The following is a 24,140-nucleotide window of genomic DNA, read 5'->3' as shown; positions in this document are numbered from 1 at the left end:
CTCGCCTGCAGGAATAAACCTGCGGTTTCTGTCAGAGGGTTCCTACGTCCACAGAGCAGCAGTCTTTTCTACTCCGGGTTCTGAACATCAGGTCCCTTAGTAGCTACGCGTCTGACACCCATGACTTTATTATTGACAGGAGTATTGACATGTGTCTCACGGAAACGTGGATCACGGATGTCGCGGGCCCAATCATCAACTTGAGCATCCCAGAAGTATACACCATCCTTTGATAGAACGGCGAACAGGCCCAGGGGTTTGGGGGAGGGTGGGGAGGGGTGCGTTTATTGCAAATGCAAACCCCCACTTAAACTTATTTACCTTTCCAGGCCGTGAGAATCTTCATATCAAAATGACACGGATAAACCAGGGCTGCATCAACTTTCTACATCTGTTATGCCAGGTTTCAATGAAGAAATCACCCAGTTATTGAGTAAATTTAGTGGCCCAAATTGTTCCACTCTGTTCTTAGTGGACTTCAATCGTTGGCGGGGAAACATCATGGACAAAGAAGCCAATGACTTGGAACAGGCCCTCATCAATATCAATCACCAAGTTATTAACAGCGAGCTCACTATCACCAAGAACAAACATGCTTGATTGGGTCATGACCAGAAATCTTACAGCATATGTCAATCGTACCACCCGGTGCATATGGTCTGACTACTACGACGCTGAATTCCTTATTCAGCCTCTATCCCCTCTATTGAAAACTTCCAACAATTAAAAAAAGGTTCTTAGCCAGAACTTTAAGAAAGTTCAGCTTCCCAATATCCAAACTTGCTTGGAATCTATTATGTCATCTACAGTCGAAGCTGATTCTGCAGAGACTATAGTGAACACTTACTCCAATTCCTTCTCGGACATGTTAAACCGAGTCGCACCTCTCTGGACAAAGTTGGTTAGAGCTAATACTGGGCACCAAAAGTGGTTTACTCCTGAGCTCCATGCAATTAAAAGGGTGAAACTTTCACTGGAAGCCCAATGGCTGCAATGCCCATCCACCGAGAATAAGGCGAATCGGAAAGTGCAGGAAAAACGATACAAACTTAACATAATTGAAACTAAAAATAATGTCTTTAATACCATGATTAATGAGGCTACAAACAGTCCAGGGAAACTCTTTGAGAGCCTGACAATCTCTAGAGAAGCCGGAAGCGCAAAACATCTCTTTTGTGCCCACTGTAAAGGGCTGTACTGAAGTACTGGCAGCCTTTGAAGCCAAAATAACTAAGGCCAGGGGTAAAATCAAAAATGCCTTAGTCCCAATTCCATCAAGTGGAATGCCCTATGTCCCTTCTGCTAGGAATAAGGATGCTCTCAAGTTTACTCTATCGCCAATTTCTATCTCGGACATGGAGAGCTTGCTGTCCATCATGCGACCCACTTCGCATATAAAATATTCTCCCGCCTAAAATACTCTTGAAGCACAGAGAGATATTCGCACCTTTCCTTACTCACCTGGTGAATTCCTCCTTTCGGGACAATTATGTCCCGGGATCACCCTACTTTGTAAAAAACCTGAAAGTGATCCTAAAGACCCAAGCAACCTCCAACCCATCACAAACTTTAACCTTCTCTTGAAGATACTCAATAAGATTGCAACATCACAGCTCCCAGCTCCAATCCTTTATGGAAATGAACGGGGTTCTTCATAACAGGCAATCTGGCTTTAGACCAGCACACAGTACGGAATCCGAGTTGGTCGATCTCCAAACACACATGCTAGGTACCATCGAATAGGGAAAGGATAGCCTTTTGGTCTTACTTGACCTTTCCGCGGCCTTCAAATTGCTCGACCAAAACTGCGTGTTACACACTCTCGGTCTCTGGGAAAATTGTTTGAAGGGAGCCATTGAATGGATCCAATCCTTTCTGTCCCACCACGTGTCCAGAAGTCACTGGGGCGACATATTTTCATCTCCGGCCCCCATCCAATGCGGCGTGCCCCAAGGAGCTTGCAGGTCTCCTGTGTTATTCAATTTATACATAAAACCCCTTTGCACGCTTTTGGAGGAATACAGTATATTTTTTGCAAACTACGCAGATGTCGCGCATCTAGTTCTGGGAATCAGTGGGCACTATGCACAAGATTCATCAAATCTCCTTCACATCTACACTTCAATAGAGCTGTGGATTACTAAAAATTGGATGTGCCTCAATGGAGGCAAGACTGAGTTTCGTATCTTTGGCTCTTCACAGACCCGTTCCAAACTGAATCCAGACTATAAAAACTTCACAATTAATAACTGTTGTGAGGAACTTGATAGTATTCTCCCACCTACTCCCCTGGGATCTTCCATTCGGGTGGCCAGGGAAGAGCATTGCTTTTGGATCCTGACCCTGGAGGTGGACAAGCAAGGGGGGAATCACCTGAGTGGAGGGTCACAGGGGATTGGGAAGAGAATGCCAGAGGGCAAAAAATGGTATTCCCCTCTCTTCCCATTTTCCACCAGAAACCCCTTCCTCAGCCTTCATGGGATATTTTCAATCCCATTCGATCCCCCACCACCCATTTGCGACTAATACTGGGAAGAAGAAGAAGAAGAGTCAAACGGGAGTAGTGAGGATTATCTGCAAGAAACATCTTGAGAAACAGAAGGAAGACTGCCATCTTCTACCATTAGGTTGTCCCATGAATAGAGTCAGACTCGGTCAGGCATTTAACACCGACTACTCACATCTGACTTCCGTTTTAAGTATAAAAGGTGTGGTTTTACACAATCAAGAGAACGAGCTGTGTATCCAGAAAGAAGCCGAGAATCCAAGGAGATGGGAGCTGAAGGGAGAGCAGCCTGGAGGATCCGGAGGAGAGCAGCATGCCGAGACTCTGGCCTGGTGCTTGTGAGAGGCTGCAGCGTGGCTAGGGAGCTGTGTCTCCAGGGAACCGGATTGAGGCACCCTTTGTCCTGCTGGCAGCGTGTAGAGAAGTGCTCATTTCCTTGGGAAGTGTGCCGGTCCAAAGGTGGTCTGAGGGGCAGCTGGTTGCTCTCCCCAGAGTGCACGGAAAAACATAAATCACCAATGCAATTACAGAGCAAATACTTTGAATGCAGACAGACGCAATAACTCACAACCACACACTCTTAGAAAATAATCAGCTCTTATACGGCTATTTATTCAAAGCTTACAAGCCACCAATAATACCATAGAAATAACTCACAGAAGTAATATAGACATAAATCACAGAAGAAGTAAAGAATTCAAAAGGAAATACATCACCGTGAGCGTAACAGGATTCCTCATCTTGCCCAGAAGCGGCTGGAAGACCCCGGGAACAGCCAGGCCGAGAGCACCACAGCTCACAGGAGTGTCGGACGTAAGCGTCCTTCTCCGGCTGAAGTCTCACCTGACCACCTCCGGGTTTCTGCATATATTCACACTCCACAAAGGGGAGTCAATTCTCCAACCTTCTGGAAATTGCACTTGCACAGTTGATGAGCAGCCGTCGGTTGCCAGCTGGGTCAATCAAGAGCTACCCTCAAGGAGCAGAGTGCCTCCCTTCTCTAAAAACACGCTCCACGGAGAACAGTAACAAACCATAACAAAGTTAGCTTTCCCAGCAGAAATGTTCTTGACCGCATACCAGGTTTGGAAAGCATGTTTTTCTCAGCACCATGAATCTAACACTCAGCAAAATGTGTGCAGCTTTTCACTGCGGCATGAAGTAAATATCCATCATGGCTCAGAGCGCTCCCAGAATGCATTGCGCACCGGTGCCATTTTAGTTGAAGCATAACAGACCCTGACCTCGATACCATATGCCCGGAGAGGACCGCTCGCCTGAAAGCTAAAGAAACTCGGGAGCGTGCAGCTTGCTGGAGCGAGAAGGGAGAAAGACAGATTTTGCAAGCGGAAAGCAACAAAGATAATGACGAGTGAAGGGAACGCGAGAGAAAGGCGCTGAGAGAGCAGGAAGGAAGAAAAGGACTTAAAAGTAGCTAAGAAGGGTGCACATGACCCAAGTGCAAAGGAAAGGTGCCAGCAGGCACCAAAGCTCTAAAGAGAGTGGAAAAGAATCAAAATGGCTTGAAAGTAAATAAGAAGCGTGCGAGTGACCCGAAAGTGAAGGAAAGGTGCAAGTTAGAACCGGAGAGCAAAACAAGTGTGCAAGAGGCACAATAAGGAAAAAGGACAGGTGCACGAAAGCATAGAAGTGAATGTGCAAGAGGCACAGTGAAGAGAAGGTGAACCCCAAGGAAGGTGCCAGGGGCACAGCAAGGCAAGAGAAGAGAAAGACAAAGAAGGTTTAAGTGTGCACAGCAAACTGGGAGATAACAAAGGGGTGCAGGAAGCACCTGAATGAGGAAAGAATAGAAGAGAAGCAAGTACAGGAAATACAGAGAGGGGCCAAAGATCAGAGTGGATGAGCTTAGGAGGGGCAAATAACCCAGTGTCTGTGTGAAAGTCTCTGCTATTTCCCCATGAGAAGGATGTGTGTGAAAGGAACTGTAAATAAGAGAAAGGCACATCTTGACAAGTTGAATTTTGTGTTTTGAACGGAAAGGGCCTGAGCTTGGGGAAAGAGACTACTAAGAGGCCTAACAAAGGTGAACCCTTATTTGGTGACACAAGGAGGCATAAAGCTTGGGGAAGGGAACCTGGAATAGCCTGGAAGAAACTGTTATTTTTGTTTTGTCTGATACTTGGAAGGGGTGAAGGTTGGGGAATGGAATCCCCATAAACTAAAGACATTTGGAGTTGTTTCAACAGAGTATAAGAACTGTGTGGTTGTGCTGAACTTTGATGATACTAACCAAGCCACACATGGCGAGAAGACCACCTGAAACCAGCCTTCATATATATTTCTTTTTTAATCACTATTTTTTCTTTAAAGAGACTCTGTACCGCATTGTATCAGAGAGTGAGGACAAGCACAGGTTTAGACACAGACAAGTTTTTGTTTTGGACTTGCAGACATCAATGGTCCTTGGAAACATCAGTTGAGGGAACCATCCCTTTAGAGTTAGGGCCTGTTAGGTATTATACCAGCCCCAGCTTTATTTATTTATTTATAGAGGCATCAGGGCGCTAATTTAACACAACAAGACTTCTGAAGACAGGACAACAAGAAAAAGGGAGACTTGGGTCATACCAAGGATTTAAGAGAATAAGTGGGTCTTCAGAAATGTTCTAAAAGGCAGCAAGTTAGATTCTTGTCTCAGTGCAGAGGGAAGTGGGTTTCCAGATTTGTGCAGCTAGTACAGGAGAAGTTCTCCTCAAACCTCTGCTTTTCTTTACTCTGGGGATAGTAAGCTGACCACTGTTACTAGAGCGGAGCTGTCTTGATGGACTAAATATAGAGTCATATGTTCCTTCAGATATTGAGGAGCATTGCTGTAGATGCATTTGTGAATCATGGTGATGGCCTTGAAATGTATCCTTGCTGACACAGGAAGCCAGTGTAGGTCCTTTTAAGCACCCGTGATAAGATATCTTTTGGGAATGGCGTGAATTACACGTACTTCGTTTTGCATGATCTGCAATTAATTGATACAGCGAGAGTTAGCCCCAAGAAGTAAGACATTACAATAATATTACCGGGGTAGAATGATTGCTCTTGCCAGAACAGCACGATTTCTTTGTGACAGAAAAGGTTTTAGCGTGTCTTGGCACTTTTAGATGGTATTGAGTACTACAAACTACTCCTTCAACATGAGCGCCAGAATTCACAGCCAGGTTCATGTGAACGCCAAGAGTTTTAACTTTGTCTCTAGTGAAAATTGTGATGTCATCAATGGACAAGCTGGAGTAGGCAGCACAAAGCTTGGTTCTGGCTTGAATGGATCCAAAAATCATCAGTTCAGTCTTGGAAGGATTTGGAGTTCAGATTCATCCAAGCATTGATGAATCCATAGATGTGTTGTAGCTGGGCTGAGTATAAATTGTAGTTGCCACTCAACTCCAGTACGAGCTGAGTGTTAGCATAGTTTGAGTAATGGATGTTCAGAGATGTTAACCAGTCACATAGAGGTTTGATATATAAGTTTAATAGAGAGGGGACAAACAGGCACATTGCGGGACACCCTCCATATTGTGTTCAGTTATAGAGGTAGCTTTGCCCCAGCACACATGCAATTGCCTGATACCCAAGACGGATGAGAACCATTTGATAGCATCAGTCGAGCAATGTCCATGGGAACCTAATCGTTCCACGAGACATGAATGTTCCAGTAAATCAAAATCGGCTGACAGGTCCAACAATAGCAACATGCCAGCTTTGCCCCTCTCCACAATGGCAAGCATTTTTATCTGTAAGTCCACTAACGCGGTCTCAGTCCTGCGGAAGGCCCAAAAACCCGATTGTTGGTGATGTAAGATGTTATTTACTTCCAAGTGGTGCTGAAACTAAATTGTGGCAATTTTGTCAATAACCTTTAACAGGAATAAAGTATTGGTTATCGGACATATGTTGCTTGGGTTGTTAAGGTCTGAACCTGGTCTCTTTGGTAAGGGAGAAACAACGACTTGTTTGAGACTATCAGGTACAGTACCATGACTAAATGAAGAATTGACGAAGCGCACCATGAAAGCATGAAAGGGGAAAATATTTTGGATTTTTTACAATGAATATAGAAGGCAGAATCTCTCCTGCACATGAAGTCGGTCGCATTTGTTTCAAAAGTTTGAGAATTTTATCTTCTAAAATATGTGAAAAAGAGATGTAGTGAGAAGGCTGGATAGCACCTTCCGTGTTCAGAAAAGGGTAAGGTGTATGTGACTTTAAAGAGGCTGCAATCATAAGGCGCGCCTCAGAGATCTTCTTGGCAAATGCTTGTTGGAATTTGTGGCAAACTTCATTGGTGGGTAAGAATTGTTGAGATTGGAATTTAGGTTTCTCCAGATCACAATAGATCTCGAATAGTTTCTTGGTGTTATTTTCGGCAGACTCAATTTCCATGTTAAGTTTTCTTTAGCCTCATACTTTTGTGGTTTATACACATGCTGAATCTGTTTCTAGGCTGTTTTGTTTTCGCAGGTGGGATTTTTTTCACAAGCCCTTTCAATCCGTCTCTTGTCTGCTTTAATCCGAGATAGCAATGGGGTGAACCAGGTGTGCTTGCTGAGGTGATCTCTGACTGTTTTTGTTTTAAACAGTGCAACCTTATCTAGAAGACAAGTCATTTGTAAGTTATAGGTGTTAACACATCAGGCGGATCCAGGTCCTGCGTTGATTCCATAATTTGTTTAAGGCCTTTAGATCAGGGGTCTCCAGCCTTTACATTAGCTAGAGCTACTTCTAGTGGAGGCCAACAGTGGGAAGCTTCCAGCGGGCGATATCGGGGTGATATCGGGGTGGGGATGTTTATAAACCTCAGAATTTTTACCAATATTTTTTGGCCCGATTTCCCCTCTATAAATAGATGGAATAACCTATGCCTTCATGATTATATAAAGATCTTCAAAAACCTCTTTGTTGCATTATTATTTATTAGTAGCGGTCTCATAAAAAGACAGATATTTGTTGGACTACCACACAAATATCCTGTATTTTATGTGTCGCTTCCTTTGCGTTTTATGCAGGCTCTCTAAATGCTGGGTACACTATTGTTTTCCCAATGTGCATTTCACACTTCCATAAACAAAAAACAAAAGTAATTTCCAAACTGAAAAATGCTGCTTGCGTTCACTAGTTTTTAAAAAAAAAAAATTTCTGTCAGATACCACACATACTGTCATGAGCCATTGGACGCGCCCCTTATGGACTTCCTGGTTCCTGATCCATAGGGGCTTACACTCAGCAGTACTCCCAACATGGCTGTCGAACGCGGAACGCGCATTACCAGTTTCTGCGCCGCACGCACTACATTCTATAAAGCGGACACGCCTCCGCGGCCCTGCTCGTCTCAACGCTATCGCTTGCCGTGGCTAGACGTGTACTCCGTAGTTCGCTTGCTAATCCTTCAATTCCTGGTTCCCGGTTCCCCTAAATTTCCTCATCCTTCATTCCTTCCCTTTGCTTTGTCCTCCATTGCATCCCGGATCTCCATGCACTTGTTTCCCTGAGTGCGCTGTTCGCCGTTTTCCTGGACTTTTCCCGGACATCTGAACATTCCCAGAAGACAGGGCGCTGAACGCACGCTGGAACCCGAGGACCTACCTACAGGGTTATACAAGACCCGAACTGTGCGAAAGAAGACTCCACCGAAGAACCCCAACAAACATAGACAGGTGAGAAGGGGGGAAACCTGTGACAGATTGAGACGACAACAAACTGATACAGGTACTGACATGGAGGCTGCAGTTCAAGATCTCATGCGCGGCATGCAAGAGTTAACCACAGAAGTTCAGAATCTCAAAGCTGAGAATGCCGCATTAAAACAACTTGTCCTGTCACGTGCTTCCGCGACCAAGGAAAGTGTATTGCTGGGCGGAGTAGTGGATAAATATGATGGCTCATCAAAGAACCTTCGTGGCTTCCTTGATTCGTGTTTAGTGCACTTTACCTTTAAGACCTCCTACTTTTCCACCCCGAGGGCAAAGGTGGGCTTTTTGATTTCGCATCTTTCCGGGAATGCATTGACCTGGGCTACGCCTTTGGTTAATTCCGAGATGCCCTCCTGGATGATTATGATGGGTTCATACAGGCTCTAAACACCATGTTTGACCGCCCAGAACAGGTTTACAGTGCCCAAGAACGTCTATTGGATTTCCAAGAAGGTTCCCAGGATATGCTTACCTATGTAACGCGCTTTAAGCAACTGTCCAAGGAAGCAGATTGGTCCTCGGAGGCCTGCTTTACTCTATTTCAGAGAGGACTAAATGAAGAGATAGCCAGGGTAGCTCGCCCAGGTTCCTTCCAGGCTCTTACGGACCTCTCATTACAAATAGACTTTCGTATCCAGGAAAGGAAGGCGGAAAGGAAGAAGACAAGAATGCCTTACCAAAAGACCTCTATTGAATCTTCCTCTAAACCCGAGCCCACTCCTGCCCCGACCACAGACCCAGAACCCATTCAGCTGGGGGCTTTCCGTGGACCTATATCCCCGCAAGAAAGATGCGACGGATTCATACCGGGCTGTGTATGTACTGTGTCTCAGATAAACATCTTGTGAGAGAATGTCCCTTGGCTCCACCACGGCGTTCGGGAAACGCCAGCTCCCGATCCTAGATGGAGCACAGCTTCGGGAGAGAGATGTTTGCTCCACATCTATTCCATCCTTGAACTCTCCTGGACAAAACAACTTAGTGATCTTGCAGGCCTTTCTATCGCCGTCCAAGAAAGAAACTTACCCCATTCTGGCATTAGTGGATTGTGGAGCCATGGGGATTTTTATAGATCAGGATTGGGTCACTACCCACCACATTCCATATGAAACTCGAGACATCACGCAACCTGTAGAGGCCATCGATGGAAGACCTCTCTCTTCAGGACCCATAACCCTGCAAACTAAAGAGATCCAGCTCTCGATAAACCATCATCAAGGGCTGATCAAATTTGACATCATAAAATCTGCCCATTATCCAATGGTACTGGGTATGCCCTGGTTGCAGAAGCACAACCCATACATCAACTGGGCAGCAGGATCCTTGTTTCTTGGCTCCGAACATTGGACGTTTCACTGTCTATCCCTGGATTCCTCGCCAAGACCCTCTGAAGGTACGCTGACAGACCAGCAGGGCCCGTTCACGGTCTCCAATATTATCCAGGTCCCCAGGGCCTATCAGGATTACACTGATGTGTTTTCAACTTCCATAGTCCAAGCCCTACCCCCTCACAGACCTGAAGACTGCGTTATTGATACTGAACTTTCAGCAGTGATTCCCTTTGGAAGGATGTTCATCCTATCAGAACCAGAGAAAAGGGCCCTCCGAGAATACTTGGATACCAACCTAGAAAATGGCACTATACGACCATCCAAATCCCCGGCGGGAGCTTCGTTGTTTTTCGTTCCCAAGGATACTAAGAAGCTTAGACCTTGTCTTGATTATCGTGGTCTTAATCAATGCACCCTCAAGGACCGCTACCCATTGCCCTTAATTTCGGATATCCTGGAAGCGGTGAGAGGAGCTGTAGGCTTCACGAAATTGGATCTCAGAGGTGCCTACCATCTGATCCGTATAAAGGAAGGTGACAAATGGAAAACAGCCTTTATAACACCCTTTGGTCACTTTGAATACCTGGTTATGCCCTTCGGACTCGCCAATGCACCAGCGGTTTTCCAAAGTTTTATGGACTGGGTGTTCTCCGATATGCTGTTCCTCTTCGTCATAGTTTACCTGGACGATATACTGATATACTCCAAGGACCATCTTAAGCATGAAGAGCATGTTAAGGCAGTCTTACAGCGGCTACGTGAACATAAGCTCCTGGCTAAACGCGATAAATGGCTTTTTCATGTCTCTACTGTTCACTATCTCAGATTTGTCCTTAGCCCAGAAGGAATTGGAATGGACCACTCAAAAGTAAATTCCATACTATCCTGGCCTTTTCAAACTACTGTGAAACAGATTCAATCCTTCCTGGGGCTTGCCAACTTCTACCGGAAATTCATACCTTCCTTTTCGGAGATAGTTCAACCGATCATTACATTACTGAAGAAGGATACCCAGCCCATTCCAACGATTGAAGTCGGCGTTTAAACAAGCCTCCATCATGGCTCAACCTGACATTGTCCGACCTTTCCTAGTGGAGATGGATTCCTCCAACTATGCCATCGGAGCAGTCCTAAAGTAGGAATTTGATGACAAGTTAGAACACCCCATCGCTTATCTCTCGCGAACCCTAACTCCTAGTGAGACCCATTATTCTGTTCTGGAAAAGGAACTGCTAGCCATCCGTCAGGCCTTCACAGAGTGGCGTCATCTACTCCTGGGAGCTAAACATCCGGTTCAGGTCCGTACGGATCCTCAAATCTTCAAGTTCTACAATCCCTGGAATGTAGAAAGTCGTCAATCCCGGTAGGCCTTTTTCTTTGCCCAGTACCAGTTCCAAATCCATCATGTTCCTGGAACACACAACATTATTGCTGACGCCTTATCCCAGCGTCCAGACTACGAAACTCTTGAAGACTGATACGTCCCAAAGATGTTTCTCCATACAATTTTCATAGCCCAAGCAATCACTCTCCTGGAAGACATTCGGCTTCAAACTCAGTCCTCCGAGATCTGGAAGGAATTTACTGGGAAGAATCGATGGAATCTTAAAACAAAAGACGGGTATTTGTTCAAGGATAATGGTCTGGTCATCCCCACACAGAGACTATGACAAAGGATTACAAGCCTCTGTCATGATACCCTTCATTCAGGACATCGTGGCATAACCAACACTCTCCGTTTGATACAAAGACAGTTTTGGTGGCCAAAAATGAAAGTTGACGTCCAGCAGTACATCCAAGCCTGTGCAGTCTGCAATCAAAACAAGCATGATAACAAGAGGCCAGCGGATCTCCTACTCCAACCAACGCTACCAACAAGACCCTGGGAATTCATTGCTACGGACTTTATAGTGGAACTATCACCTTCCAGGGAATACACAACTATCATGGTTACCATTGATTTATTCACTCACATGGCTCATTTTACACCCTTGTATAAACTACCATCTTCCTCAGAACTAGCTGGAATTTTCCTGGAACACGTATTCCGACTTCATGGACTTCCTTCCAAGATCATATCAGACAGAGGACCTCAATACATATCTCAATTCTGGAAACACTTGTGCCATATACTAGGAATCCAACGTGCTCTCTCCTCAGGTTATCATCCACAGACCAACGGAGCTACAGAACGTGTGAACCAAACCCTGGAGCAATATCTTCGTTGTTTCGCCACCAAAGTCCAGGACGATTGGTCACTCCTAATACCTGTGGCTGAATTCGCCTACAACAATTCGGATCACTCGGCTGTCAAGACCAGCCCCTTTTTCTGCAGCCAAGGATTCCACCCTGCGGTTCTGCCATCATTCTCCCACATCCCACACCAGTTCCTACAGTCGACTCCTGGATAGAAACCCTAATCAAAGTGCACAAGAAGCCAAGCACACCTCAAAAGGGCCCGAACCAACACCAAGCGCTATGCGGACTTCAAAAGGAGACCAGGACCTTCCTATGCAGTGGGTGATAAGGTCTGGCTATCCTTAAAACTACTGCCTCGACACTTACGACCTAATAAGTTGGCTCCTCAGTACTACGGCCCCTTTTCCATAAAGGAAATCATTAACCCAGTGGCCTTCCGACTCAAACTACCAGACTCCTGGAAGAGGATCCACCCAGTGTTTCATACGTCTCTAATGAAACCATATGTCCAGACCTCCCGGTCTGCTCCAAGATCTACCCCTGTGATTGTCGATGACCAGTTAGAATACGAAGTCTCCAGAATATGTGACTCCAGGTACAGACGTGGTCAGCTACAGTACCTGGTTGAGTGGAAAGGGTACCCACCCAGTGAACGCAGTTTGGAACCTGTCTCAAACCTAAATGCCCCCAGACTACTTCAAAGGTACCATTTTATACACTCGGGCAAACCCGGAGGAACAGGCCTTCGGAGGAGGCATGCTGTCATGAGCCATCGGACGCGCCCCTTTTGGACTTCCTGGTCCCTGACCCATAGGGGCTTGCACTCAGCAGTACTCCCAACATGGCCCTCGAACGCAGAATGTGGATTACCAGTTTCCACGCTGCACAAACTACATTCTATAAAGCGGACACGCCCCGCGGCCCGGCGCATCTCAATGCTATCGCTTGCCGTGGCTAGACGTGTGCTCAGTAGTTCGCTTGCTAATCCTTTGATTCCTGGTTCCCGGACTCGTTTCCCTGAGTGCGCTCTTTGCCGTTTTCCTGGACTTTTCCCGGAAATCTGAACGGTCCCAGAAGACAGGACGCTGAACGCACGCTGGAACCAGAGGACCTACGCACAGGGTTATAGAAGACCCGAACTGTGCGAAAGAAGACTCCACCGAAGAACCCCAACTAACAACATAGACAGGTGACAAGGGGGGAAACCTGTGACACATAACCTGTTATTTGTGTGCCCCTTTGTGTTTCAGCACAGGTTATAGTTATAAATATGTTAAATGCTTGTCAAACTGGTTAATCACAAATAAATGCTTCTGTTGTGCTGACAGCAGTTTTTAGGAAATTAAACTGGGTTCATGGGTGCCAACTTTTGATTTTCACTACGGGGGCAGAAATATCTCCACCCCCGTCCTGAATATAAGCAAGCAACCAGCCCAACCCATCCCCTGGCCAACCACCACTGGCCATTTGCCCTTAATGTTTCCAAAACAGTGAATGGTGGGGGGAGATGGGTGATAATAAACGCATGGAAACTCAGCGCACCTCATACAGCTTCTGATGCGCCTCCACATCTAAAGTGTCCTATGGCCTTTCTTTCCTACGGTAGAAGGTAGGACAGAAGCCATGACTGTTTGTTTGTGGGGGAGTAACACAGTGGCAGGTTTGGCTTTGCTGGGATGATGAAAATGAGCCCAAAATGGGTGCCGACCCCTAGAGGATGGTGAGTTAAGATGCGCGTGTATTTGGAGTGAAGGGGAGGATGGTGTTTGGGGTTGGGGAGAAGCCAGACACACGCTGCTAGTTGTGTTTAGGAGGTAGTGGAGGCAGCGGGATGCCTGGTATGTATCAAAGTTTGGGAGGCACGAGGAGAAAGCAGGACACCAGGTACGGGTGTCTGTTTGGGCAGGTTTATGCAAAACATCTCAAGCCTAATTCAAACATACTTGTTTCAATGTGCGGGCCTCTTTAATGAAAATGTTGTCTTTATTCTATACTAAATGAATGCAAGAGGAATACATTTCTATATATCAAAGTGTAGAAAAAACATCACAAAAAGAGATAGTGTGCCGGCCGAAATGTCCTTTTCTTTTGCCACATCATTCTCAAATCCATGCTGCAATATCCTGGCAGTGCTGGTTCAGGGTCAGGCTAGGATTGCTCTCCCTAAACGAGCGACAGTGGGGAGAGTAATTACTGAGAGGCTATTCACCAGGGCTGCTTGTAATTGGAAGACTAACTACCAGTCTGAAAATAATTCTGCCAGAAAAGAGGCCCTGGTTTTTGATTGGCTTTGCACTGCAGAAATGACACAATTTAAACTTCCATTGCTATTTCAATTACGTGATATCTTGTTTCCTCACCAAAGAAGGGTGTTACGCAAGACCAATAGTGTGTTTTATGTGTAAAGGGGTCTCCCTCACAATCTTCGTGAGTGTAAGAATAATATCTTGAATAGCATGTACACTACAAGCAATGGTGCCAAAAATTAAGTCTCTTTTTATGAAAATGCCTTTGCTTTGTGATGTCCTATTATTTAATTGTATTGAACGGGAAATAAAGGTATGAGGGAACAAGGGAAGATGCATGAACTGAACTGATGAGGAGTGAAGGATTGGGTTGGACAAGAAGCCTAACAGTCGTGCACTTTTTCAAAAGCGTTTGAGGAAAAGATAGCGTAAAAGTTATCTACACAAATATAGCAATCAATACAAATCGGAAAATTGATGGTGGTGAGAGGAGTTATGTAGCTAGCCATCCTCAAAGGTCAACAGACTTCAGGGGGCAATGAAAAGTATGCAAAGATGACAACGCGCTTGAATGAGGTATGAGAGGACTATTCTCAACATCAGCAGTAACTATGGGTGAAATGGTGTTCACAGCCGCCCCAAAGGCAGTAACAATGTCATCTGCACATAATAGGTGACTGGCATGTTAATGAGCTTCCCTCCACTCACCATAACCTCGTGGACTGAAGTTATTTGCAGTCCCTCTGCTGTGCAAGCAAAAAAGCAATGTTTACAGTTTTGTTTGCCAGCCGGGTTTCCGATTCCTGGCTGTGTCGTGGGGGCGCACAAGGCCATCTGCGGTACTACAGGTGGCCACAGAAGCAGAACGTGATACTGACATCTGTCAGTGTATTTACAAGCAGCTCCACATGGCCCAGCAGCCAAGCTCCCCGCCTGCAAGTGAGAAGACCAGGGTTTGGAATCTGAACTCAGAGCAGCAGCAAAACACACCAGAAAATAATTTCACCTCGGAGAGTGTTTATTTTTCAGTAATTCCAGCGCGGGCGACTTAAGAGGCTCAGGCGAGCTACTGGTAGCTCGCGATCGACTGTTTGGCGACCTCTGCTGAATCTAGAGTCTAGATTCACCTTTTTTAAATTTCAGGTTGTTATCTTGTAAGATTTAGGATGTTGTTTACTGGATTTACTGGGCAGATGTATATTAAATTACATAATGGAGTGATCTGCCCAAGGGCATGCTTTAGTATTGGTAATTTCTCACGTGATGTTTCTTATGATAACCCAGTCAAGTATAGTAAATAAAGGTTTTGAAACTGTGGGCCTCATTACGAGTCCGGCGGTAACCGCGAGGTAAAACCGCCTGGTAACCGCCGGACTCGTATTACCATTCCGCCTCCGTGACTCCCGGAATTACCAGGGCATTACAGCCACGGTGTCCCGGGAGTCACGGAGGCGGAATGGTGTTAATCCCCATTCCCATTCAGTCCCATAGGACTCAATGGGAATGGGGAAGTGGAAACACCGGCACCATCTCATGATGGTGCCGGTGTTTCCACGTCCGCCTGCAGGGGTTGGGATCGGGCACTCCTGAATTAACAGTGGCGGCGGGTTTACCGCCACTGTTAATTCCGGACCGCCCGACCCGTAATGAGGCCCTATGTGTCTCTCTTGATACTATGCCTGTCTCACACTGTGTAATTCCAGTTCAGCACAAAGTAAAAACTCTGGGCACTCTTTGAATCCTACTTGAGTGCCGACGCTTATGTCAATCAGATCAGCAGGAATTGCAACTACTGCCTCCGGTTGCTGAGGACCATCCGGCCCTTCCTCTCAGAAAAGAACTGTGCCGCTATAGCCTGCGCAACCATTTTATCGCGATTGGATTACTGCAACGCCTTGCTGACGAAAGCAAAGACCACCTGCCTACAGAAATGTCAAGTCATTCAGAATGATGATGATGTCTTTATTATTAAGAAAACTCTGAGGAAGGAACACATCTCCAAGCACAGGAGAGACCTCTCTTGGTTGGCAGTGCAGGATTGTATTAATTTCAAAGTAGGCATCGTTGTCTCTTTAGGACTGTCCCCCTCTACCTAAAGTCCCTAGTCTCCCAGTACTCTCCGACCTGACCATTGCGCTCCTCCAACCTAGCACAGATCCTCTGCCCTGGATTTAAACACGCCAATGGTTTGGAAGATCCTTCCCTGTCTGTGCGGCGAAATTTTATAACGCCCTTCCTCCCGATTTCAGACTGGAAGAGAACACCAGGGTCTTTCGCAGAGCATTAAAAACGGTCCTCTTTAAGTAAATAGATCTCCTATTCCACCTTTACTTTAATTTATTATATTTATACAGTGCGCCATAGACCCGGGCGCATACAAACGAACAACACAAAACAATATAAAACATGAAACATAAAAAAGAAAGCAAAAGACGAGTATACAAAACATTACAATCGCCAAGAAACAATGATAATCCTCACCAAAAATATAGCATGGACCTGAGATGGTCGATTAAGCATGATAAATAACTATACCTGATCAAAGTATCAGTTTACAGTTTGAACACCCCCTGGGGAGATATTCACATGATCTTAGATACAAAGGTAAAGTGCTGAACCCACAACCCACTAGGACACAGTCACTTTTTAGTTGCGAGCACTAATCACTCAGGTCAATCCTACGTAGAATCTTCAGGTCTGACATCCTGACAACTCCTGGCCCTGTTCTTTGTTGAAGCCATGCAAGCACCGTATTACGCAGTGCTTCTCTGGACTCTTTTCCTTCTACTTTCTCAATGTTAGTGTTAACAAAGTTCCATTGATCCATAACAAAGCTTTAGTACTCATGTCATTGGTCTTTGGCATTTCTGACTTTCTCATGTGCAAGCTCCGAAAGGTCACCTGCTTCCGTTTGGCATACACCGCTGCGTTTTGTTTAGCAGGAATTTGGCAAGATTTAGGATCAAGTACCGGGATTGATGGAGACATTTCCTGGACTTGACCCTTAATATCGACAGTGGGGGGGGTTTACCTTTTCATTAGTAGCAGGTGTTATCCCAGTTTGCACTGGAGGGCCACCCCTGTGGTATGTGGTTTGTGAAGCTTGGTCTGCCCTCTCCCTTTGGAAGTTAACTTGACAGGCGTTGTCCGACTTTGCCGGCTGAAACCCGTGCAGCTGGATTATGTTGCACATCTGTCTGAGACGCAATGTAAACGAGTCTAGATGGACGTATGTCCGACACAAAGTCAGCCATTAAGTCAATCAGTGCGCAAAGGTCAATAAGACTGTTACATTGGAGGAGCTCTTTAGAAATACACGCCTTGAGGGGCGGCCATTGGGAAAAGGCAATGTGATCTTATTGTTAAGTGTTAGGCCTGGCACCCCAATGTGAGGCAGGGGGTAGAGATATTATATGTTCTGCGGCCCTCCTAGCATATTTCTTTATCCCTCCTAGGAGTGCTGTCACAGCTGGAGAAAAGGTAGGAGCTGTAATATCAGTAATACTTCTTCCTTGTATACATTCCGGAAGACAGGTCCTGTGAGACTGGAATTCGGTGACAAACAATCCAGTTCATTAATTAAACATTTACAGGGGGAGTCGGACTCCTCAGTCTTCTCCACAGCCGGGGAAATATTGCCACCTTGTAACCTCAGTCTCTTACGAGAACTGAGGGCAAGGACCTCTGATACGCTGCCCCTGTTGGTCAAAGGAGACGAGGCCACTAAGCAGCCAGCTTCAGCCAGCATCAAGACCGGCTTTGCCCTTAGAGCAGGGGTAGGATTTTTGGCATTCTACTTCCTGGGCAGTAAGTTTCTCACGCCACAATTCCTGCTTACGGCCATAAAGTAGACCTAAAACCTTGAAAGCGAGAATAGAAATAAAAAGCTCCACGTGCTATTTACCAAAGGTCCTCTCAGTATTTATCTATATGGCAATCAGCCTACAACAGTGATACAGCTCTGGACTCACGGAAAATAGGGAGTCAGAACTGAGCTGAACACCAGGCCCTCCCGCCTCAGGGTAGTTTCCACAATGGAATCAATTCAGATGAAGCCAATGCTTACACCGTCAGGTGGCTGCGCCGAACCGTAATACCCGTTCAGGCACCTCACAACAACAATCCGGGGGCCGTGCCCCACATAGCAGCCCCCGCCTCTGGGTGGCTGATGGCCAGCTAATGGGCCTGGGTAACGAATTGTTCCAACGCTGACCCAGTTTCCCAATGCTGGAAGCCGCTGGAAACTGCGACCTGCAGGCCGCGAGGAAGGAAAAGACCAAGCAAAGGACCCACAGCGACGTCAAGCCGCACTGCAACAGAGGGTTGCGGCCACCTCAGACGTGCTGAAAAGCGGGCCAAGTGGGCCAACTTTTGGGATATTGAATTGTCCTGTTGTTTTTGTTTGTCGAAAGGTGTAATTGTGCGCACTGATGCCAGCGGGCTTCTGGCACGTTAGAAGTAAATAAATAAAATAAATACATTTAAAAGGCAAGTTTATTCATCAAAAATGTGATACGCTAATAGGGCTGTGGGCCACCCTGTCTCCGGTGAAACTTCCCATAGGAATTACATGCATGCAGCTTGCTCAGGTGTTCAATGTATCACCAATGTGACTTTGGTACTGAAAGGTTATTGATTACATTATGTCTATTACCCGGTAACCTCAAACAGTTCCCCACTCAAAAGAAATTAGGGTCAATTTCAAGTAACCCATGGGGTAATTCCAACCTGTTTCGAGCTTTTGTTGAAATACCAATTTACAGAAGATTTGGGGTTGCAGGGAATTGCTTACCAACAGTCGAAACTCACGGGGATTCAGAGAATCTTGCAATGCTTGTGTGTCTATGTCTATCTGAGTAACATAGGCGTGATTCTCTTCTCTCTGCAGGCGTCGCACTTCTTCTGGGGCTTCTGGGCGCTGATCCAAGCTCGTTACTCCAGCATCGAATTCAACTTCTTGCGGTGAGTGCACTGTCCGGCCAAAGGGCAATGAGGTGAGGGTGCAAGTTCCAGGAGCCTCCACAGCACCGCTCTCTCTTGTATGAGCTCACCCAGTATGAGGGGTGAGTATAGTAAGTATGTGGTAGCCTCGCCAGCCCTGAAGATTAATGCTAGAGACCACGTAGGAAGAAATAGGACGCCTATGTGGCCCTGGCGGGGCTTATCTGATAGAAAAGTCCATCGGTGGTCAGTCATAATGTAGAATGCAATAATGTAGAAAGTCAAAATGTCTAAATTTCTTTTTAGAAAACAATAATGTCGAAAAACAATAATGTCGAATTTTTTCTACATTTTTTAGATTTTTTTTGAAAAAATAAATAAATATATATATATATAATTAAAATGTGTTGAGTATGAGGGGGGTGGGGGGGTGAGGGGGTGGCCGGGGGGTGTTGGGTGAGGGGAGTTGGGGGGGACCCCTCCAGTAAATGATACTCTTCTTGTTTATTTATTGATAGTGCTAATTGACGGTTTTTTTTCCGACGGTTTTTTTTCTAAAAATTGACTTCATTATATGTATAGGTTTTCGACATTGTTTTCTACGTTTTTTTTTCTACATTTTTGTAAGTTGACATTTTTTTTTCTACATTATGACTATAAACCAAGTCCATCATAGCTAAATATTCACCTTCAATGGATAAGGCTATGGCTGCCCCATCACTCATGCCCCCTTCTACCAGGAGAGGATAATCGGCAGTCGCCACCCAAGTGCAGGTTATAGATAACTGGGAGTCTAAAAAGAGCCCGTTTCTGCATCTCTGAAATGTGCTTCATGCAATGTTACATATGGAGCTCCAAGGTTAATCAATAGCTCCCTAAAGTCTTATCTAAATGCCATTTCTACACCCCTTCACTGTACTTTGCGCACTATTATTTGTTATGCAATGAACAGACTCTGGCCTCCTGGAAACCCAGCCCTGTGCAGTACAGCACAGCGAGACATCGCTTGCCACTTCAAGCCATACCAGCGGCTAATGAGTGACTAACACACCAGTGCCACCAGCCAGGCAAAAAAGCCACTCGTCCCCTGGCATGAACGCCAGGTCTCCTCAAGCAGGCAGCAAACCAGGGCAAATGATCTTTCGCCATTAGCTACTGGCCATGGCAACTTTTGAGGCCTGATAAGAATCCCTTGTAACACATGACCCTGCAAACCACTTTGACCCACAACTTGGCCTGGGGTCACTGGTGCTGAATGCGCCTGCAGTCTTGAGCTCGCAAACGTGCACCTGTCTGATGGCGTTGTGTGATAGATGTGTTTGTTTCTTAGTCGGCGCTGATTAGGAGCTGCCCTTCTTGATTACAGTGTGCATTTTAGGCCATGGCTCACCGCCCTATGACGACCAATCAAACTTAATTGATGTTCTACTTCATTAAATCCTTTTTTTATGGAAAAGCTCCAGTTTATTTATTTGTTCCAATATTTGTATAGCACCACACACACGGGGCCTCAAAGCGCTGACAAGGAACAGGACAAAAGACAAAAAACAAACACAATAGAAACAAGCATTGGAAAGGCCAACTGTTAGGGCGTTTGTGTAGGCATGGGAAAGGCACTTGCCAGGCACAGCCATAGGGGTATTAACTGACCATTGGTGGTAACAGATGAAAAATGGTGCGAGTACCTGGGCATCTAATAGCAGTATCTGGCAAATGTCTAATACATATACACTAGTCACTACCAATGGTTGTTTTAAACAGGACTTCAGTGAAGGACACGTATAGTGCTTATAAATCGAGTGGCTGAAGGCAGACCTGGTTAAGACATGTTTTTATTACACCAGTATCTGGTTTACAACTCCAATTAAGTCACCAACACTCAGAAGACTGCTTTAAAAACCCTGGCAGGCACTTCCAGTATAAAGTGTGATGGTATGGCTTGAAAAAAGCAAGTTCAAAGAGTTCCCATGTGGAGGTGTTTTGTCGGGCAGGGGCAGGAACTGGGTGGCAATGGCCATAGGGATTAGCATGCCCATGGGCAATCGATGGGTAGGTAAATAACCAAACACCACCTTACAGGTTGCGTGTCCCTCTCTTGCCATTCCTCCCCATCTGTACTCTAATGCAATATAGTTGCGGCTTATACATGTCGCAAGCGACACCCAATAGCCCAAACTAAAAAAGTGGGGCCATTTACGAATTTGGTGTATTTCTGCAGTATTTTTTTGTTTGTAGAACTATTGTCGAAATACACCAAAGTCTAGAATGACCATGCTTGTTTTACTAATCTGTAGCAGAACTACACACCAAACGTAAGACGACAATTAATTACTCACTGTTAAACAGGAGAGAAGATCCACAAAGCATTCTTCATAGTAGACACAGAAGAAGTACCATTGAAAGAGAAGACGTGCTCTACTCACTGTTATATGTTTACTATACTCTATTGACCATGAAATGCGTTGCATTTTTTATTGTTGGCATCTAATGTGTACATAAATCTTCTTAACAAGGTTGCGGTTTGTGGCTACTGGAATTTTATTGTTGGCATTGATTTTGCTAGTGCTTTGAGCTGCCGGGAACCTGCACGGAAACACGTTCTGTGTGGTCATAATAGAGAACAAAGCCTCTCAGAGGGGCATGCCAGAGTTTTTAGTGAATGTTCTTGCATCTAATGTGATATGTACTGTGCGTCCCTCTTCATTGTAATGCACTTCACTCCTGGCAACACCATTAAATAGGCTGTTTGACAACCCTCTCTAGAGAGCCAGAATATGGCCTTTGAACCAGTTGACCTAAAAAAAATAAGACTATTTCAGCGCTGTGTCTCTGGGCGAGCACTTCGCTGTAGGATATGTGGTGCACATGAGCTGTACACAAGGCCTGCCTCAATCGAAGCCAGCAAAGCTCGCTACTTCTCCCTTGAGACGCCGACTCCTCCATCGGACAAGCTGGGGGTGGCCAAAAGACATGCCGAAAGGGCAGAAATAGTATGCATTTACAGGTAGTCTTGTCCAAAAGCTGTAAAAGCATGTTTGGATCACCTGCCTCAATGTAGCTTCCTGTATTGCCCTCGGAACAAAACAAGTCACCATAGTGGCAGCTTACCAAAATTAGGCCTCATTTTGTTGTGAATCAAAACAAGCTCCCAAAATGCAAATTACTTTAACAATTTGAAATAATTTAACATTGTATTTGGAAGATGCATGGTATATATACACCATTCAAAGATGGCCTGCTTCTTTTCAGAGAGCTTTTTTAGAGACAGTCATCCAAGATGGCTACCTCCATGGAAGAGCTCACACAAAGTCAAAGAGTTCCAAGATGGGCAGGAATGGTTGGGATTAGCTATAGGGATTACATTGGATAGGGGCAGGCAATGGGAGGGATTACAACTGTGTGTGCCTCCTCAAATGTCATCTCCATTGGAAAAGCATTACAGACCTTCATTCAAAGCCCATATATTGAAGCGCTTATGTTAATGTCAATAGGGCGAATAGTCTTTTTGAATCTAGACTTGGCATTGTGTTCATAAACACAGTAAACGCAGGTATTTGTAAAAGGCTGCTTTTATCATTTTTACACTTTTTACTACACAATCATACACACACACCATGGCTGCTTGTTTTTAGAGCTACTGGGTCAACGGTCACCAAATAAAGCAGCAATACTGCACATTTTGAAAAACTAAATTTGGCTACATCTCCATATTAGATGGCATATTAGTAAGTGTGTTTAATGTATCATGCATTAAGACTTTTACATTTCATTGTTATCCTCCTTCTAAGACACTGAATAATTTCCATGCATTCATTAGGACCTGGTCATGACTTGCCAATGAAGTAAGCTTTTAGCGTCGATTGGATCACTCAAGCCTTGAATACCTTAAGTTTCAATCAGGCTGAGAAAGGGTCTCTGGACGGTAGTCTTCAATTGATCGCCCTCGGGCAGAGCCATATGTTGGTCTAGCTGGACTGTTGGCCTGTAGCGTGCCATTCAAGGGTCGGATACTGTTAACATTCAGGAGTGGGGGAAGCATGCATGCTGTACCGGCAACAGCTGAAACCTCTGCAAATTCCCACAAACAGCCATGACCACTGTGGGCTAGAGTGATGAAAGCAGTGAAATCAAATATGGCAGCAGTGGCAGCCATTAAAATCATGTTATAACAACTATTGTTGCATCATACAGGGGGCTAAAGTTCAGGGAGATTTGCAGAGTCTTAATGGGGCGCAGGTGTGAGGGCCGAGTCGGTGGAACTGCATAACGCAGGTCACTCGATCGAGGAGTGACTGCAGGAATTAGGAGACACGTGCTTCCACACTGACCCCTTTCTGTTTTGCCACCTCTGCTTCAAGTCCGACTACCTCATCACCTCTCCTGCTCGGCACTGATCCTAGCATCCAAGGTCTGTTGACTCTGTGCTGTGTGTTCAATCGCAGCCGTTACCAGCATAGTGTCACAGTTGTTGGGAGATCTTGTCATGCCTACCGGTGGATCTTGTCACAATGAGGTCAGGGATCATATATAAGATCGCCCCAGTTGGGGGAGCATCTGGACAAAGATCCACAAGTACCTTCTCTTAGATCTGTCAGACCTGCGTCTAGTTAAAGGTGCTCAGCAATCTTTACATGGTTGCTTTTCTCTGATGCATCCACTAGACGTGAAACAACATTGAGAGGCTTTAAAAAAAAGGTACACCCAGGGATAATCTGGAGCAAGATCTTTATGTGCCTGATCAGAGTCCATACCTGTAACTCCATCCAGCCTATCTGAGGACAATGCACAGGCAGCAGCCGCACCTCATCCTTTCCGGAGCATTCTCCCAAGAAATCTAACACCACCTACTCGCAGACCCTCTCTGGCCCTCGATGGCCATAGACATCAAGAATATTTTACCAAAAAGGCAAGGGTTGGCGCAAGACTCTTATCTACTCAAGGTCCTTTACTTTGGACTGGTCTTCAGGCTGAACCTAAAGAAGAACTTAACGTTAAAAGATTCAAGATCGCTGCTATCGGACGGCCTGAAACCATAGTTCCAACAACATTTCAAACTGCTGCCTACGTCCTTTAATGTCCTTCAACCTACACTGTAGTAACTCGTTTCTTTGTTAAAACATTGCTGGAAAAATACCCCCACAGGAAAAAGGAAGAGATAAAAATACAGATGTACAAAATAAATGTTTGCATTAAAAGTAATGTAATCAGAAATAAG

At 45.4% G+C, this 24,140-nt stretch overlaps 1 protein-coding gene across 1 annotated transcript in view; it reads left to right on the top strand.

Moving 5' to 3' along the window:
• The window catches only part of ETNK2 (ethanolamine kinase 2), a 174,411-nt gene that overhangs the window by 137,765 nt on the left and 12,506 nt on the right, over positions 1 to 24,140 (top strand). The window contains exon 7 of the mRNA XM_069633105.1: positions 18,873 to 18,946. Coding sequence (XP_069489206.1) covers positions 18,873 to 18,946 — 74 coding nt within the window. The remainder of the gene's footprint in view (positions 1 to 18,872; positions 18,947 to 24,140) is intronic.

The sequence above is a fragment of the Ambystoma mexicanum genome, chromosome 13 (genome assembly GCF_040938575.1).
Source record: "Ambystoma mexicanum isolate Mex_15411 chromosome 13, UKY_AmexF1_1, whole genome shotgun sequence".
In the NCBI taxonomy this organism is placed as follows: domain Eukaryota; kingdom Metazoa; phylum Chordata; class Amphibia; order Caudata; family Ambystomatidae; genus Ambystoma; species Ambystoma mexicanum.
This window is presented reverse-complemented; position numbering and strand designations above follow the sequence as displayed.